Source organism: Chelmon rostratus, chromosome 2 (assembly GCF_017976325.1).
Source record: "Chelmon rostratus isolate fCheRos1 chromosome 2, fCheRos1.pri, whole genome shotgun sequence".
NCBI classification, from domain to species: Eukaryota; Metazoa; Chordata; class Actinopteri; order Chaetodontiformes; family Chaetodontidae; genus Chelmon; species Chelmon rostratus.
In genome coordinates, this window is record NC_055659.1 from 7,648,417 (window position 1) to 7,666,194 (window position 17,778).

At 42.6% G+C, this 17,778-nt stretch overlaps 1 protein-coding gene across 1 annotated transcript in view; it reads left to right on the forward strand.

Moving 5' to 3' along the window:
- LOC121612296 (plexin-A2-like) overlaps positions 1–17,778 on the forward strand; it is a 62,513-nt gene that overhangs the window by 34,324 nt on the left and 10,411 nt on the right. Inside the window, exons 9-22 of the mRNA XM_041945093.1 lie at positions 895–1,095; positions 1,887–1,983; positions 2,955–3,154; positions 5,207–5,358; positions 6,406–6,523; positions 7,263–7,399; positions 7,895–8,062; positions 9,645–9,738; positions 12,188–12,427; positions 13,309–13,452; positions 13,925–14,159; positions 14,583–14,725; positions 15,641–15,909; positions 17,488–17,554. Of these exons, the coding sequence (XP_041801027.1) occupies positions 895–1,095; positions 1,887–1,983; positions 2,955–3,154; positions 5,207–5,358; positions 6,406–6,523; positions 7,263–7,399; positions 7,895–8,062; positions 9,645–9,738; positions 12,188–12,427; positions 13,309–13,452; positions 13,925–14,159; positions 14,583–14,725; positions 15,641–15,909; positions 17,488–17,554 (2,265 nt within the window). The remainder of the gene's footprint in view (positions 1–894; positions 1,096–1,886; positions 1,984–2,954; positions 3,155–5,206; positions 5,359–6,405; positions 6,524–7,262; positions 7,400–7,894; positions 8,063–9,644; positions 9,739–12,187; positions 12,428–13,308; positions 13,453–13,924; positions 14,160–14,582; positions 14,726–15,640; positions 15,910–17,487; positions 17,555–17,778) is intronic.

Below are 17,778 nucleotides of genomic sequence, written 5' to 3' on the forward strand. Positions count from 1 at the left end.
ACAATGGTGCTTTGAGCAAAATGCTAACACGCTGACATGCTCACAGTAACATTGCTAACCTGCTGATGCAATAGAGGTATAACGTTTAACATGGTCTCCAGCTTAGGTTAGCGTGCTAGCATGCAAACAGTTGGTAATCAGCAACAAAGTACAGCTGAGGCCGACTGGATTGTCATTTGTTGTGCAAGGATTTAGTCATATGCACCCTAGACAAATTGAAGTTTTAACCTCATGGTGGCGCTAGGGGAAAAGTCAGGGGAACACCAAAGTAATTAGGATTCATCTTCTAGGAACAATGAATACTCATAACAAATGACATGGCAATCTGTCCAATAGCTGTTGAGATATTTCAGTCTGAACCAAAGCAGTGGACCATCCAGCTGTCATTGCCACCGCTTGGCTGTCTAAAATTGACTGATTGGGTCATTAAGAGGATTACAAAATGCTGCAAAAGCATTGGCAAAAAATATGGTCCTCAACAATCTAGTATGGTAGTACAGAGTACATATTCAGAATGGAGCATAGTCTCAAAGTCTTACATATACAGTAGTTTACTGTGGTGGAAAGTGTAACATGAAGCATATTCATGCAAATGTGTTTGGATTAATGATTTATTCACCCCATTAATCCCAGTGCTGTGTAATTCCTTCATGTTTACATAACACATTCGTATGCATTAATGCAGATTACAGACATATACTATACAGATACTATAGATAGATGCTTGTATACTGGGGATAGATAATTCAATTTCTGAAAGCAGACTAGTAGAAATACAGTTATGTATTATGCTTGAGTAATATTAAGGCATAACAGCAGGGACAACTTGAAAAAAATGCATGTTTTCTGACTGCGAATGGCCCAATTACATGTGTTTGTATGTTGTTTTCACAGGACTGCCCTCAGCTCCTTCACTCTGGGGAAATCCTCATTCCGGCCGGCGAGGTCCGACCCATCACCCTGAGGGCCCGGAACCTCCCCCAGCCGCAGTCGGGCCAGCGGGGCTACGAGTGTGTGGTGCATGTGCAGGGTGTCAGCCACCGTGTCACGGCGCTGCGCTTCAACAGCACCAGCGTGCAGTGCCAGAACAGCTCGGTATGACCTCAAACACTCCCTGTGGGAGTCTCACAGCTGTCAAATGAGGCACACAGCTTGGATGCTGTGTAGGCAAGGTACATAGGGTACATGACTGAATACTGCCTGAGGTGCTGAGCATACTGAGGAGAAAGTAGAGGAAAGAGAAAGTGAGAGTGATGAGGAAAAGTGCAACGCATATGAGAGAAAGGAGGAAAGTGACAGCTAAGGAACAAAGGATAAAAGGAAAGGAAAGGAAAGGAAAGGAAAGGAAAGGAAAGGAAAGGAAAGGAAAGGAAAAGTGGCTAAAGTAAAAAGGATGGAAACCATGACTTCAATGTGACCTTGGTTTGTAAAGTGGATATTGTCAGCCTAACATCTAGGTGTTCACAAAGCAGAAATGCAATGCTCCCAACAGGCAGTGACAGGTTTGGGATGAATACAGGAGATTTTGGGGGAGTTTTGTTGCACAATGCAAATCACAGGCTAAATTTCAATGCAAAGCATACCTTGCTACTCTGTGACAATGAATGAAAAGGCCATTTTCTTCAGATGTGGATGATCGGCCACCCCAGCCAGGGTTTGCGTCCCTCCGTGTCAAAGAGGAGAGGAGCAGACAAGCATGGCAGAAATGACAGATGGTTAAAAGCCTCGTCTCTCTGCTGCCCTTTCATCCTCTCATTTTCCCCCCACTCTGTCTTTCTCTGTATCTTCTTTTTTTTTTTTTACTCTATCCTCTGTCTCTCTTTCACTTTCTCTCACTCTGGATCCACTTACTGCACACTCCCTCACTCTCTGTTTCTGCTTTCCAGTACATGTACGAGGGTGTGAAGATCAGCGACCTGGCAGTGGACCTCTCCATCGTATGGAACGGCAATTTCATCATCGACAATCCAGAGAAGATTAAAGGTGCCTCTGCCATCCATCACTGCCAGGCCTGAGAAGTGTAAAGCACTCAATCCACAGGGGATAGATGGGTCATGGAGATCACTTCAAGGCTTCCAAAGGGCCTTGAGAGAAAGTTCACAATAGCAGGGAGTGTTATCAAAAAGCACCCAATCACTTATGTGCCCGCGGGGATGAAGGGTGAATCTTCATATTTGCTCAGTTTGGCTCTCGCGGCTGCTCTTCGTTTCCTCTCCATCATCATGCAGGGAAAGGGTGTTTGTCAGTTGTCATTGTGGGTTGTACATTAAATACAGCCCCGTAGCCAAGGATATACACACTGACAGCCATGAATTTTAACAGGCCTTGTCATTGCGTAGGTAAGTTACTTTATATGGGCATAAACACAGGCTACTTACAGGAGAGAGGATGTGAGAGACAGACTTCAAAGAAAGGTTTACTGGATTACTTCAGCACCCTTTCCCTCAATAAGAAGCAGGAAGTTAAACAAACATGCTGCTTCTAAATATTATTGAATTCACATGTTGATTGTTCATGGTTGTAGCCAGCTATTTCTGCCCTTGACTGTGAATACTACTACCATTTCAGAATGTGTTCCGATTGGTTGATCAGTTTGATTAAATTTGAACAGTTGATTGAACTTGCTGTATTGTTACAGAATATTTTTTATGGTTGACTTTTGCTTTCATAACCCCCGAGGTCTCAAGTACACAAACTCAGTATCTCGCTTGAAATCTCACTTTTTTCAAGACTCACTTTTACCGCATGGCTTTTTCTTAACTGATGGTATTTGCTGCAATTATTTTAATTATTTTGTTGTTCTATATTATTATAAAGCACTTCTTGGTGCTTAAGGTGCTTGTTGTCGTTGCTAATAGCAGTGATATTTTTTTTTATAGCTTTAAACACATCAATACTGACATATGCAATCGCTTGATATTTTAACCGACCAGATATTGTCTGTCATCCCACAGTGCACCTCTACAAGTGCAGCGCCCAGCGGGACAGCTGTGGCATGTGTCTGCGGGCGGAGAGGAAGTTCCAGTGTGGCTGGTGTAGCGGCGAGGGCCGATGCACCATGAAGCAGCACTGTCCTCCCATCTCCCCCTACGCTATCCGCTGGCTGAACCTTTCTGCCAGGAATGTCAAGTGTACCAACCCACGCATCACTGAGGTCTGTTTGTTTGTCCAGTCAGCCTGTTACCCAGTCAAGCCACCGAGCTTACACATTAAGTTGATTTATACACAAGCAAGATTTATGTTTCTGTGATTTCCTAAAAATGCAGTTTCATTTAGAATAAGCAGTTACACATTTCTCGGTCTCAGTCATCACGCAAGCTAGCAATTTCTTTTTCCAGAATCCTGGATTTCTTGAACCAAATGTTCATTTGTTTTTTCCAACAACATTTCACCAAATCACAGTAATAAAAGTTTTAAATCTTGAACTGTTGCAAGCCAACTCAGCTGAAATCAATCATGACGTTGTAGTTGTTCCAGAACTTTGAGGTTAAAGATTGAAGGCAGGCAAAGTCCCGTTTCAATTTTTTTTTAGCAATAAAAAGCCAAATACAATGACCGAAGTGTGAGACAGCAAAATCAAGGTGACCAGGCTGTTACTGCTTTATGTCACTCTGTTTCACACCGTGTAGCATCTGATTGGTTGACCTCAGTCTGAAACTCTTGGATAGTTAGGTACTTCACCAGAAATATTGGAATTGGAAGATTTCTTAAAATAAGTTATGGCTTCTACGGGATCGTATACAGTCTGAGCATAACCACATTTCATGTGGAGATTCTAATTAGTTTTTACTTCTAGAAACCACCATTTGAGCTCTATTGTTGCCTTTCCTGAAAGAGCTTTGAGGCTAAAGGCTTTGAACAAAAGCCCATTGCCCATTAAAGTACAGTCACCAGCTTGTTTCTTCAACCGTTCGTCTATCTGTACTTCGTATTATCAGAAGACACAATGCCAAAACATCTTGCTGGCCATTCCCGGTAGTCAACAATAAACACTAATTTTATCTGTGACCACCTTTCCAGTTTTCCATCCAAATCTCCCATTTTATTCCACGCCGGCTGAATGCCCCCAGTGCTCGACAGCTAAATGAATTCAGTTTGTTTAGAGAGTGGTGACGGATCTTTTATGTCACAAACTCCTGTTCATTCTCTTGAATGAGGCACAGTGGGTCAGGCACAGATTCAAGGCTCTTCCACTTCAAAGAGCCGCGAGCCTTTGATGTCCCTGTCACATTATTAGTGTTTCTGAAGGAGCTGCAGCAGAATGAAGCAACTACCGAGTGCTGCTCGGGAACGGAGGGGGTGATGCTCCGACATCGCTCCTGTTCTGCTCTGCAGGTCCAAAGTATTCCTGCTGTGGTTAACTTTACCCTGGAAAGGACTGTGAATAAGTTTCTTAAGGTTTTGTTATCTACTGCGTTGTTCGTTTGTTTTGAATTGGTGGATTTCAAGGCTTTTTGAAAAAACCCTGTCAGTGTGCGAGTTATGCAATTCACGCAGACTTAGGGCGAATGTATTATTGTTTGCATAGAGGTTACACAGATCCTATGGTAAGTCAACTTAACTTTTATTGAAGTGAGTGCTTTCATTTAAGTAAGTGTGTCTGTGGAGAGTCTCAGTCATTCACATCATGCAGAAGTGCTAAGTTAAACGCAGCAGATTCTTGAAAGAATCAAAGAATCGAGAGTCTAACGTAAGGCCAGTTGCCTTTGATTTCTTGTTCGTGCTAAGGTTTTAGGTGTTGTTAGCCAATATACATTTTGATGGACATTATTTTTGGACTTGAGTATCCAACAGCTGATATTTTGTGAAAGTACTCCAAATCTTCAGGGTGATATTTTGACCAGGGTTTATACAGAATTAACGTTTCAGCATATTTGTATTCCGCTTGGATTTGAAAACCAGTCAAACTATGTGACTCTCAGCTACAACTGTGACTAAATATAGCTCTCTTTATGACACATTTTCTCCAATATGGGTACATAATCTACCAGGATACTACTGCCTTTAACCAAAAAAAAATTAGGAATACATCATTATAAAAAACCTGCCCTTGCATTGCAGGTTTTACAGCTTTCAGTATGTAGTTAACAATACGACTGTGCTCAGCGATATCGGGGTGGATAAAACTGACGAGCTGATATCTGAGAACCAATCACTGTATGCAAAATCCTTTTGTCAACATCACTTTCTCCTCTCTCCTATGTAGGTGAGCCCAGTGGCAGGACCTCTGGAGGGAGGCACCCTGGTCACCATCCAGGGCCTGAACCTGGGTCTGTCCTTCTTTGAGCTGGAGGGCAACGTGGAGGTGGCGGGTGTGCAGTGCACCCCACAGGAGGAGGGATACATCACTGCAGAACAGTAAGAGAGACTCCTCCCCTCCTGTGCCCAGACATGCATTGATTCATACTGTACTGTACTGTACAGATGCAAACACACACACACACACACACAAGAAAATAAACACATGCAATCTCTTTTTCTCTCTCACACGGTTTTTCTCACAGTCTGTGAGTAAGCCGGCACCCAGTGATGCCTCATCAGGTTGTAGAATTGTGTGGGGGGCTTTGCATTGCTCTGGTGCAGTCAGAGCCAAAGGAAGAGACAGTCTTTGTGTCGTTGTCGTTATGAGGCTGTCGGCACAGCTGTAATTGAAATGCGCTGCATGTCGCTGACTGGAGGGACAATCTGTTAGCCATGTGTTTCTCTCACAGCCATGTAATGCGATTGGGCTCAGGCTGCAGGGACTTTATTTATATCCTTGTAAAAAAGAAAAAAAGAAAAAGAAAAGAACATGCCAGCAGAAAATTGGAAAACTCTCGTGATGTATGAATAGAAGGGCTGGGCAGGGACGATTCACTGGGTGCTCTTATTGTATTAGGGAACGCAGAGTTCCTCGCGCAGAGCCGTGCATTCGGCAGGGCCATTCATTTGGCACGCACAGTGCTTTAAAACATGGCATTACAGCTGTTACAACCATTAATTTCAGCATGGGGTCAGTTGCTATAATGACTTATTCATGGCACACTTTATCTTATTGACCTGACAGGCAATACTGATTTATTGAAGAAACCCCTGTGTTGTCATGGCAACCGGAGGTAATGGTGGGTGGCAATCGTGCTGGAGACGAGGAGGGGTGTAGTTTATCATTTGAGTTATATTGCTGTTATAGGTTTCCCATTAGGAAGAAAGATGGCCCTCTGTATTGACCCACAACTTCTATGAAAGTCTGCCTCAATCACACTGACCAGCAGAGGCCATCTTCCCCCAGTGCATTTCATAACAAATGTGATACCATGCTGTGATTCTGCCGTGTGTGTGTGCCGTGTGTGTGTTATGACATATATGCATGATGCCCGTGTTTTTGCGCATCTGAATTTGACGCATTTGTGTCTGTTTCCGTGACAGGATTGTGTGTGAGATGGCCGCGGCTCCAAAAGGAAGCGCACCAGGTCCAGTTAAGCTGTGTGTTGGCGAATGCAGACCAGAACTACGTGCGCAGTCCTCCCAGCTCTACTCCTTTGTGGTAATACTGAAACACGTTGTCCATTTGTTCTGAAGCAAACATCAAGTCTGCAGTCAACATGGCTGAACTGAATTAGGTGAAAGTCAACCGCCAATTAACGGAAATATGGATATTACAATCTTCAACTGAACTGGGGAAGAAAGCTTTTAGGTTTTCCGCACCTACTGCATGGAACGATCTGCAGACTGATCTTTAACTTCAAATCATTGTATTCCTGAATGATTTGAAAGTTTTGGTGAAAGCCACTGAGTCCAGGTTGTCTGTATGCAAATGTTTGATCTTTTTAATGTCACTGAAATCTATGTTTGCCAGTTAATATAGGTCTCAATGGGATAAACCGGGTCAAAAAAAGGCTAAATAAAATAATGTATTTGAAGTATTCAAGCTGCTGCGATCAAGTACAACATATAGCAGAATGTGCATAAGAGAGTTCATCATTGTTATGAAGTTGTTTCTGATGTTTTTTTCTTTGTGTGTTGCTAATGAAAAGAATGGTGTACTTTACTGAACTCAAGCTAAAAGAGATTTTCACTGTATTATTATTATTATTATTATTTTATCATCTTTTTGATAGGGGCCCTATTTCATTAAACATTTTTTTTTTAAATAAGGTCTTTGGTCTACCTTTTTGTCAAGGCCACTAGAACAGAGCTTTTCAGAATCAGACAACTAATAAGACATACTGTATTCTGTGAGATTTCTGTTGAATGAAACATTACTGAATCTTGGTTCTCCACAGACCCCTTCAATGCTGGCCCTTACACCAGGCAGGGGACCTGAATCTGGGGGCACAAAGGTCACCATTGTCGGGGAGAACCTAGGCGCTGGAAGCACTGTCAATGTGTACTTTGGTAATCAGACCTGTGAGCTGTACAGGTGAGTCTGATGATGAACACAACCTCCTGATGCCTCCATACAATATCTGATTTAGCCTTGTCTGATCTCAATGTAACACAGTAAGAGATCGCTCTGTTGACAGAAGCAGAATTAAGGTAAAATTAAGTGTCCGTGCATTAGCTGAAAAGTTCTAATAATGATTTGTGAGGTGTGATGAAATCCAAAGCGGCAGGTATTGTTCTCTGCGTATTTATAGATAGCTATTTAAAGTTCAAAATGCCTCACATGGTAGGAGTCAGGAGGCTGAGGCGAGGAAGCCATTAGCTAGAGCACCCTCTAATTACAGTGTTCCATCTCTAATGTGTCTGTAAGGAGGAAGAGATGGGACAGTCTATAATAATTCCTCTTCCCTTACACTGTAGTAATGTGCACGGCTGAAAACTGCGTGAAGTCAGGGATTTGCCACTGCAGCATCAAGTGGGCAGAGTCATAATCAAAGGCATGAATAAATCACTCTTTTGGTACTCCCACCAGGAGGACCATGTCGGAGATTGTGTGCTTCTCTGCGCCGTCCGTGACGAGAGCCGGACCGGTGCAGGTCAGTTTGAGTGTTGACCGGGCCAAAGTTCCTGGGAGTCTGGCGTTTGAGTACATAGAAGACCCCACAGTCCAGCGCATTGAACCCCTGTGGAGCATCACCAGGTAACACTGAGCAATATAACATTGCAGATGCCAGCCCCATGTGCACACTGATAGCTCAGGAGGATGAAAGCTCATTCCCTGGACCTGAGTGCAGATTTCTCCCAGTATTCATGGGGGTCTTGTTACCACAGGCATACAAACTTTAGGACTCGTCTCTCGAAGCAATTTGCAAGTACTGCTTAGATGCAGACTTCAAACAGTAGCAGCTTAAAGATTAACAAATGACTGTCGCTTGCAAATTGCGGACAAATTTGGCAGTCCTACAGGGCTGTAACGTGCTCATTGGTTGCAAGTATGGTGTTAGTTTTGAATACAGACATGTGTAATATTTAATGTAAGAGGCAGCAATCTCATTCTGCAAATTGCAGCACATAAGATCTATTTTATACAAACAGTATGCACTCATTAGCATTTGCCCGAGTGAATGTGTGTTGAGCAAAATATAGTCAAGGACACTGTCTACCTATTTTTTTTTCTTACATTAATTCATTGTGAGGTAGTTTTCCACTGAAAAATAAATAATATGAAAGACTCCTCCTGTCCCAGTGTGAAGGTCTGGCTCGTACAGATTATCATGTTGCCAGGCAATCTGTGAGTCAGGGTTACAAGGGAGAGTGATGCAGAGAACAGAGGTGCTAGTCAGTTGTAACAAGAGCGTTAAACAACAATTTAATCAGGGATCACAACAAAGTGACCTCTCAAAATGCTACGTTTCATTGAAATATTCTGCACTTGCTTTACGTGACTGAGTCTGATGCTGCTAATATTAGAATGAAGGTGAATTTGCTGCATAAACATGTCTATCACAGCTGAGAGGTGCCTTACCTGTATTCCACTAAATAAAAGTTGGCATTTAATTTGGTTTCGGGTGGGATTACCCAGCACTACGTCCCTGCAGATTAGACTTCAGAGAGACACCCTGGCCCTCAGCCTGGTGACAGGAGGAGCTTTGTGGAGCTGCAATCAAGAGCCCTCATCATGAATGTGCAGTCTCACTATGTGGCCCTACAAGCTTAGGTACCCTTTGAAGTGTGAGGAGAGGAGGATTGGCACTCTGTCAGACTGACTAGACTGGCCAGTTTTTTTAAGCCATTTTCCCCTCATTTCTCTCTTGTATTCTTCCCCCCTTTGTCTCTCCTTCTCTTCTTTCCAGTTCCACACTACAGTTTTCTAAGCTCATGCTGCAGCACAGGTTATGCAAAGATTAGAGAGTGTTGTTCATTTTAATCACATCTAGCGCAGATATGTAAACAAGCAGCACCTGTATTCATGCTATGCCAGCCTCACAGTCACAGATGAATATAAAATAGCAGCCAGCTGGTTCGCCGTTTGATCTGGCTCTTCTGCCCAATAACAAAGAGCGGGCTACCATGCCAGGTATACCGCCACAAACCTGCATTAATGCAGTTTTTCTGGAAAATGTTGGGTTTGCATGTTAAAAAGATTGATCTCTTTGCAGTTGTCACTCCAATTAAATTATGGAGAAAAGGCAGGTTGTGTTCATATGTAGGCTACCTGGGGCTGGCATGGTGTGCTTGTGTTTATTTACTTATGAATAAACTTGTTCCTTCATTGCAAACAGTGGACACACCACCCTGACAGTGACTGGAACCAACCTGGATGTAGTTCAGGAGCCGCGGGTCAGAGTCAAATATGCTGGCCATGAATCTGTCAATGTAAGTGTGACAACTGCTAATATACTGCACTCAACCTTTATTGATGTTGCTTACTCAAGCTGATAGAAAATGTCACAGCAAAGCTGATTTTCATTGATAGTTTGCTAAACTTGTAGCGAGGTGGATTTAGTGTTATGGCCAATTTAGTACTTTTTTTATTTCTACATACTGATCTGCACTGACATTACTTAAATGTAGCATAAAGCATTTATGGCATTGTAGTCACAAAATTAGATTTTTTTTAACTCATAGTAGGGTGACGGGTTGGTTTAGAGATGGTATGAAACTCTGCATTCGCATAAAACTATCAAAGAAAGAAGGTGAACAAAGGCAGAAAAACAGCCAGCCTCCGTATCAAACAGCCGGCAGGATGGAGAGCAAATGCTTGCTTGAAATAATCTAATGAGCTGTAGTTAGCGATTTGTAAAATGTCAGTGTTGCTGTGGTTGTAAAAATGGAGCCATATATAAACAAAGGGGTTAGAAAGAGGTTCCACAGAGACTCAATCCAAAGTGAGATTTTAAAAAACTGACATGAAAGTACAACTCAGTTTTGGGAGGTGATTTATGGTGCTGATTCTGCTTGCCTGAGCTCCTCAGGCAGGTCGCTTCAAAGTGATTGATTGTTCCAAAGTGTTGAGGCCCCGATGGCAAGAGTCCAGTCACCTTTAGCCTCGTGTTTTCCACTGTGGACCAGTCAGGGAATTGCCTAAAGATGTGAGACTGCACACAGGGTCGAAACTTGTGGAGGGAACTTTTCGCTCGACCTCTAAAGAGATCAATATAATCTTAAAAATCTATTCGAAACAGGCACGTAGTGAAGAAAGAAACAAAAAATTCTAAGAAAGTTTGCTTGTACCAGATTTTGTATCGGGTGCTTAACTATTATATCTTTTCAGACCAATAAATTAATTCTTTGGAAGAAAAATGCTCTCAGCTGAGAGGAGCAAAGTTGAGGTCAGTCTCAACAATCATTTCTGTTATTTAACAGCAGAAACACGTACAGTTCATCAACGAGGCATTTTCAAAAGAGGAATGTGGTTACATGCAGTGGTTAAGTCTGTACAACAGTGGAAAGACAGACTGCATCTAAAGATGATTACATCATGTGATAATATTATATAGCTCAGGTGGAAGCATGTGAAAGAAACCAAGATGAAGCCCCTGAAATTGAGGAACTTCAAATGCACTGCGCTTGAAGAAAATGTGTTTTTCTCTGTAGACAACGTTGCGTATGAGAGGTATGCCCCGAGCCAATTAAACAGCGTGGTAATGATGCCAGCCCAGAGTTTGAGCCAGTCAATTAAAACTGCATGTTTTACAGTGTCACTGGCAGCACTGAGATCTAAAGGGATTAAAGCTGAACTTTAACCCGAATCAGCAGCTAAAAGAGGGTCATTGGTAAACTTAATGAGGGCAGTCTCTTTATCGCACATATCTCAAAAACACAACTGGAATTGCTTCAAAATGTTTTGAATCACAAAAGCAGTTAATTGACTTGAAACAACTCTCTGTGAAACCTAAGATAAAAAGTAAAGCTTAGAAATCGCCCTGAAGCCGGGGGAATTTGAGGATCTGCTTGATTTTGAAAGATTTTCAAGAACTGCAGGAGAAAACACACGCTGCATTTCAATTCCAGAGAGCTGCTTATTGATACAGAACCATTAACTAACAGCAACAGTGACACAGACCTGCAATTTTGTATTAACCCCATCAATGGAGCAAGTGCTTAATTTCAAGTAAAACAAACAGATTCAGAACAATTAAAAATCCATTTGAACTGTTGCTGCAGCGACAACGCAGCTGTCGTACATTTACAAGCAGGAGGTCAAAAAACGAGAGCAGACAGGTGAACATATGGATGGGAGGAAACATGCTGGGAATACTGTAACAGCTAATGAATACCAGTACATATAGAAATCTTTAATCTCAGGTTATGTAGGTTAACACCACGGAGACCATCATTACCTTTTATGCTTACGTTGAAGAATACTAAAAGGCTCTGTATGATTCATGGCATCTGGATGTTATAATGGCTGAAAATAGTAATTCTATCACATTTTGGCTTAAAATGCTCAGATCTATACAGCAAAAGTGGTTTCTAGGTTTATAAAAAATGCAAGTGGCCCTTAAGTTATTGCCTTCAAGTCTTTACAAGAGCTGGAATTAACGATTACTAGAAGATTTAAAATGCTTTTAAAGTTAGTTGTTAGTAAAGTTGAATTGCTTACAAAAGACATTTCTGAGGGTAAAATAATGAATCAGGAATTTCTGTAACTAATTCAATTTAATTTATGCAATTATTAATCACTCAGCAAACAACACTGTGAGTCATTATACCCTTAAATACATGTATGGTTTGGTTACTGTAATATATCTCACACTGTCACACAGTTGTAGGTACTGCCTGCACTGTGACATGTGTAACACCTGATCTGATTCCCCTCCAGGTGTGCAAAGTGCTGAACACAACCACCATCAGCTGCTTCGCCCCCTCTCTGAAGGCGGAGTACACTGCAGACCAGGAGACCATCAAACACGTGGACGAGTTTGGCTTTGTCTTCAACAACGTCCAAGCTCTGCTCACCTACAACAACACGAGCTTTGTTTACTACCCCAACCCTTACCTGGAGCCCCTCAGTCTGACCGGTGTTCTGGAGCAGAAGCCTGGTGCTCCGATCATACTCAAAGTACGTCACCTGACCTGCTGCTGCTGCTGCTAGTATGGTTTCTTTGTCATTTATCAGTGACATATAATAGGCAAACTCTAAACATTATGTTTTATCATGAAATGAATTATAATGCCTTAATATACAAGTTGTAAACAAATACCAACTAGTGGACATCAATGGCAGCTTCACATTTTATACAAAAGACTATATAAAAGAAAGAATCTGTAACTATATATAAAAATATATGTTGTGATATGTAGAGTACTCAATGAGAGTGGAAAAAAGCAATATTTCAAGGTAATAGGTGTATGATAGATCACACATCACTGCAAAAAACAGTCCGAACATGGAAACCAGTGCTAAATTAAGCAATGCTCTGACAGCTGTAGGAATGAAGGACCTGCGGTAGCGAGTGGATGCAACAGTCTGTTACTTTAGCTCCATTTGCCGTGGACGAACATGACAGATTGGTTCGCATCTTGAAGCAATCTGCCTTGGTTAGGTAAAATAATTTAGCAGATTTCCTGCAAAATATGACTCTCAGTGTCGAATTCGTTGGAAAAAAAACTGGCTGCCAATCTTCTCTAACATGGCTGATTACAGTAATTACACTAATGCTCCAAAATTGCAGGGTGATCATTTATTGAGTTTAAAAATGCTATACATCTGATCAGACAGGAAGGTCCAGTGGGGTTACACGCAATTATAGTGCATAGTTAGTGTACAGTACTGTAGATACTGACTGAAAACATTCTCATCTGATGCATTGGAACAGAACTTCATATGTTAGGAACCCAATCAATGAATGCTTACGCTCTGTTTTGAAGGAACTATTTGCTCTTTGTGATATGTTGTTATTTTCTGCAGTATTGTATATTGCTTCTCTGACTGTGCTGCAGGGACGTAACCTGGTCCCGTCTGCGTCTGGTGGAGCCAGGCTGAATTACACGGTGCTGATTGGGGATACGCCTTGCTCTCTCACTGTGTCCGACACTCAGTTACTCTGCGAGCCACCAAACCTCACCGGGCAGCACAAAGTCCTGGTCAGTCTTAGCGTGTCTCTGCCTATCCGGTGGTTTTCTGTCCGTCTGTGCATCTGATTGCCTGTCTGCATGGATGTGGGTCGCTGTCTGTAGGTCAGTGCTTGTCTTTACGCCGCCGTGTTTGTGGGTCACTGACGGGCTTTCAGTTAGCTTTCTGTCATTGTCCGTCTCTCATGGTCTGGTAGGTTCCCAATTACAGCACATTGCCCTCCAGAATTATTGACAAGCACTCTTGCAAATAATGAGAAAAGAGCTGGTGTGCCTGGGACTTTTAAAAATGCTTTTCTTCAAAAAGGCGATTGTTCGGGGAAAATGGTCCATATCTCCATTGTACTTGCCAATTTAATTCTTCAGCAAAAATGTTTTGAATTCATTGCCAGCCATTTTCAATAGTGATTATTTTCTTTGTTATTTGCGCATTTTCAACACTGTTTTGAAACACTGTGCTTACCCTTGTGCTATTATCATCCAGGTCCAAGTGGGAGGACTCCACATCTCTCCGGGAGAGGTTCACATCCGGTCCGACAGCCTGCTCACCCTTCCTGCTATCTTCAGCATCACAGCTGGAGGAGGGCTGCTCCTCATCATCGTCATTATTGTCCTGCTGGCCTACAGGCGGAAGTCACATGAGAATGACCTCACTCTGAAGCGCCTGCAGATGCAGATGGACAATCTGGAGTCCAGAGTGGCTCTGGAGTGCAAGGAGGGTGAGCAAGACTGATATGAGAGACTAAACATAAATCATTAATCGTCCATCATGTTCATTAAAACTCTCACTCCCAAATACCAAATTCCTAAAATCTAAATTGTAGTTGCCTTATAGCGCCCTCTGTTGAGAGCTGATGTTGTCACTGTTTGTGGTGGCTTTAACAAAATGATTTATTTACTTATATACTTTATTGGCTGAGGAATGACTGAAAGGTTAGCTCAGATGGTCATTACTAGCTATGGATAATTTTCTAGTCATTCTAATTACTATTTGTCATTATTTTACTGCTTTACAATTGTTAAACCATTTGATGTATTTATCAGAGGAAAGTACTTTTTAGCTTTACTGTGATAAACTGCTGCAAAGAACTATGTATGAAATATTTGGCTAAATGTTTAATGCACACCTCTGTCATATGCAGCTTTTGCAGAGCTGCAGACAGACATCAACGAGTTGACGAGCGATCTGGACAGAGCTGGCATCCCCTACCTGGACTATCGCACTTATGCCATGAGGGTTCTCTTCCCCGGCATCGATGATCACCCTGTGCTCAGAGAGCTGGAGGTAGGCAACCTCTGAAGCAGGGACGCAGTGCTTGAAACCAGTTTCAACCATTTTTCTGACATCTTGACCTTAAGGCTCCAGTATACTCCAAGCAAAATTGATTTTGGCTTGCTGGCAAGTGCTGTCAAACTGCTGTGGAAGAGAGCGATGTGAGCAAATGTCAGCAGTTTGAGGTCTGTTTGTTTAATGGTGTCCACATCATCTGGAGGAGCTTGTGAGCAGATTTTATTTGGAGTCTGCGCCCTCCCTTAGTCTCAATCATCCACCCATTTCAAACTTTTCTTGATCTCTGACTCTTAACTTACACACAAAACTTCCAGCAAACACGTTTCCACACCAGATGATGAACAGTTTATGTTCTTCACCAGAAACTTTACGTCAGGGTGTTATAAAGTGGTTGTCAACTGTTGGATGTTGAAGGATGTGCGACTGATGTCCTGCATGTGCACAGACATTTCAGTTGATCAAGAAGCATGCAGTACGCTGCAGTGTTTGTTGCCTCTTCTGTACTGGTCTTGTTTTGTTCTGATTTAGGTATTTTCAACATCTTTTCTTAATCTCAAGAGGTTTTAAAATTTCATTTGTCATGGCCAAAACTGTTTTTATTATTGTCCTGATCTCAAGGGTTTAATTCTGAAGCACTCCATACCAAATTTGAAGAAACTGATGACAAGCCATTTACCTTTTCATTTCCTGAACAGCTAGTCAGGTATTCAAGAGCCATTGCTAGCTGGTTTAATCAAGCCGCTATTATGGGCAAGCTGTAGCCACACCAGTGGTTCTGTTTTGCACTTAAGCTTTGAGATGGTTTGTGAGAAGTTTGTGTATATTCCATTTATGATGTGAGTATATGTGAGTATAATCTAATGAGCATGTGCGTCTTTGTGTGTGTGCAAAAATGCATGATGCGTGTAGGTGCCAGGGAGCGGTCAGGCGAATGTGGAGAAAGCCTTGAAGCAGTTTGCTCAGCTGGTGAACAACAAGGTGTTCCTGCTGACATTCATCCGTACACTGGAGCTGCAGCGCTCCTTCTCCATGCGCGACCGCGGCTACGTCGCCTCGCTCATCATGACCGCTCTGCAGGGACGGCTGGAGTACGCCACAGACATCCTCAAACACCTGCTCTCAGACCTTATAGAGCGCAACCTGGAGAGCAAGAACCACCCCAAACTCCTCCTGCGCAGGTAAACCAGGAGTGCTGCACTGCTGCTAAATAATGCACTACAAAAAGCTGTTTAAACATTTTGGGAAAATTGCTTTTGTGTTACATTCATCAACAAAGAATTTAAGTTATGTCTTAAAAAACTGTGAGATGTCTTTCATTTTGTGCTCAGTCATTTTGTTCAGCTGAAAATTGGATTGCTCACTTTGGAGTTTAACGTCACAGAGAACTGTATGGTCATGAGTTAAAAAGCAAAAAGTACAAATTCACTGCAGAGAGTTGAACAACCAAAATCTTTTCGCTTCACTGGAGAAGCTCAGGGTCAGTGATAGTCACGTCTCAGATTTGATTGTTAAGAAAGAGAAACTAAAGCATATTATAGTTAGAGGAACCCCACACTTCCTCTCTTTTCTCCATCTTTTCCACTTTAAAACTAGAGGCCCTTTCTGTCACAAACCTGACCAGTTCTGATCAGTGCTGCTTATCTTCTGGCATAGATAATTCCTTTGCGAACTGTTCTTTCCAGCCCAGTTACCGCACTTCTGATGGATGAGTAACTAGGCCGGCGAAGAAAAGCCCACCTCTGTTCAGCTTTGTTTTGTGCAGCGGCGTGAAACAGCCGTTACGAGTCTGAGAAACGGGGTGCCCGAGTGGACAGGTGAAAGACAGGAGCGCTAAAAGTGATAGAGAGTGGGAGGGACTGGCAGAGGAAGAGAACCTAATGGAGAAGAGTGAGTGCAGCGGCGGCAGAGTCGTTGTCAGTCTGACTTATCTTCTGTGTGCCACTCATGAAACATTCAGCTGTAGCTCACGTTTCCTCCTCCGTCACCTCTCCTCTCCTCCCTTCTCTCGCCTCTCTCCCTCTTTCCTCCACCTCTGGTTATCTGTCGATTGTTTTCCCAGCGCTGAGGCTGGCCTGCTGAATGTTTCATGAGGTTTTTTTTCTTCCCTTTTTTGAAAACAAGGGCTCTCTCAATCTGCAGTACACTCATTAAATATAAGGATGAGCTCACATGGGAGCCGGTACAACAAGAACTTGCTAGCCCAAACATGCTGCACTTGCGGAAAAAACTCTAAAATTTAATGGGGAGTCAATACAGGTTAGGGGTGAAATGCAGGTAAGGACTGCAAAGGAGTGACAGACAGCAGGTTAAGGAGGGAAAGTGCCTGGTGGCTGTACAGCTGCAGGCTTTGGATCAGATTCAGATTCGAAAGGGCTCATACACCATTTTAAAGGGTGCCGTTGCAACCACAAATCATCAAATCTTTCCCATCTGTGCTCATGTTAAGCAGCTAACTGCAGACACAGCAAGGAAGAAAGAGGGAAGGGACTTGAAGTGGACATCTAAGTTGTGCACAATTATGTCATGACCCAAATATGTTCTGCACCAGCAGCACTTAACTTACAGCATGTGTCCTTTGAGACCGAGCGGCTGAGTAAGGATGCTGCTTCTCTGTAAACTCTCCATGTCATGTTTTTGGGTTCCAACAATGTCAGGCTCTTCGACGTCTTAAATTATAAAAGAATAATCAGAGCACTCCAGCTCTCTGTGGGACGTCTCTTGCTAACAAATGAGTGTGCTTTCTTCTTGTCTTGCAGAACAGAGTCTGTGGCGGAGAAGATGCTGACAAATTGGTTTGCCTTCTTGCTGCACAAATTTCTCAAGGTAAAATGAAATCTTTCTCACACCTTATTGATACAGGTGTCAAAGTGATATGCTATGACGATGCTTCTTAAAATTATTAGCATTGATTATGCAACAGCCTGCTGTGTCTGTTGTTGTAGCTGTCATTTTAACCGTCTGATATTGTGAGATTTATGGACATTGTGGAGGGATAATGGTTACCTGTGGGGTCAGAGATACCTCCAGCTTTGCAATTCAAAAGGAGA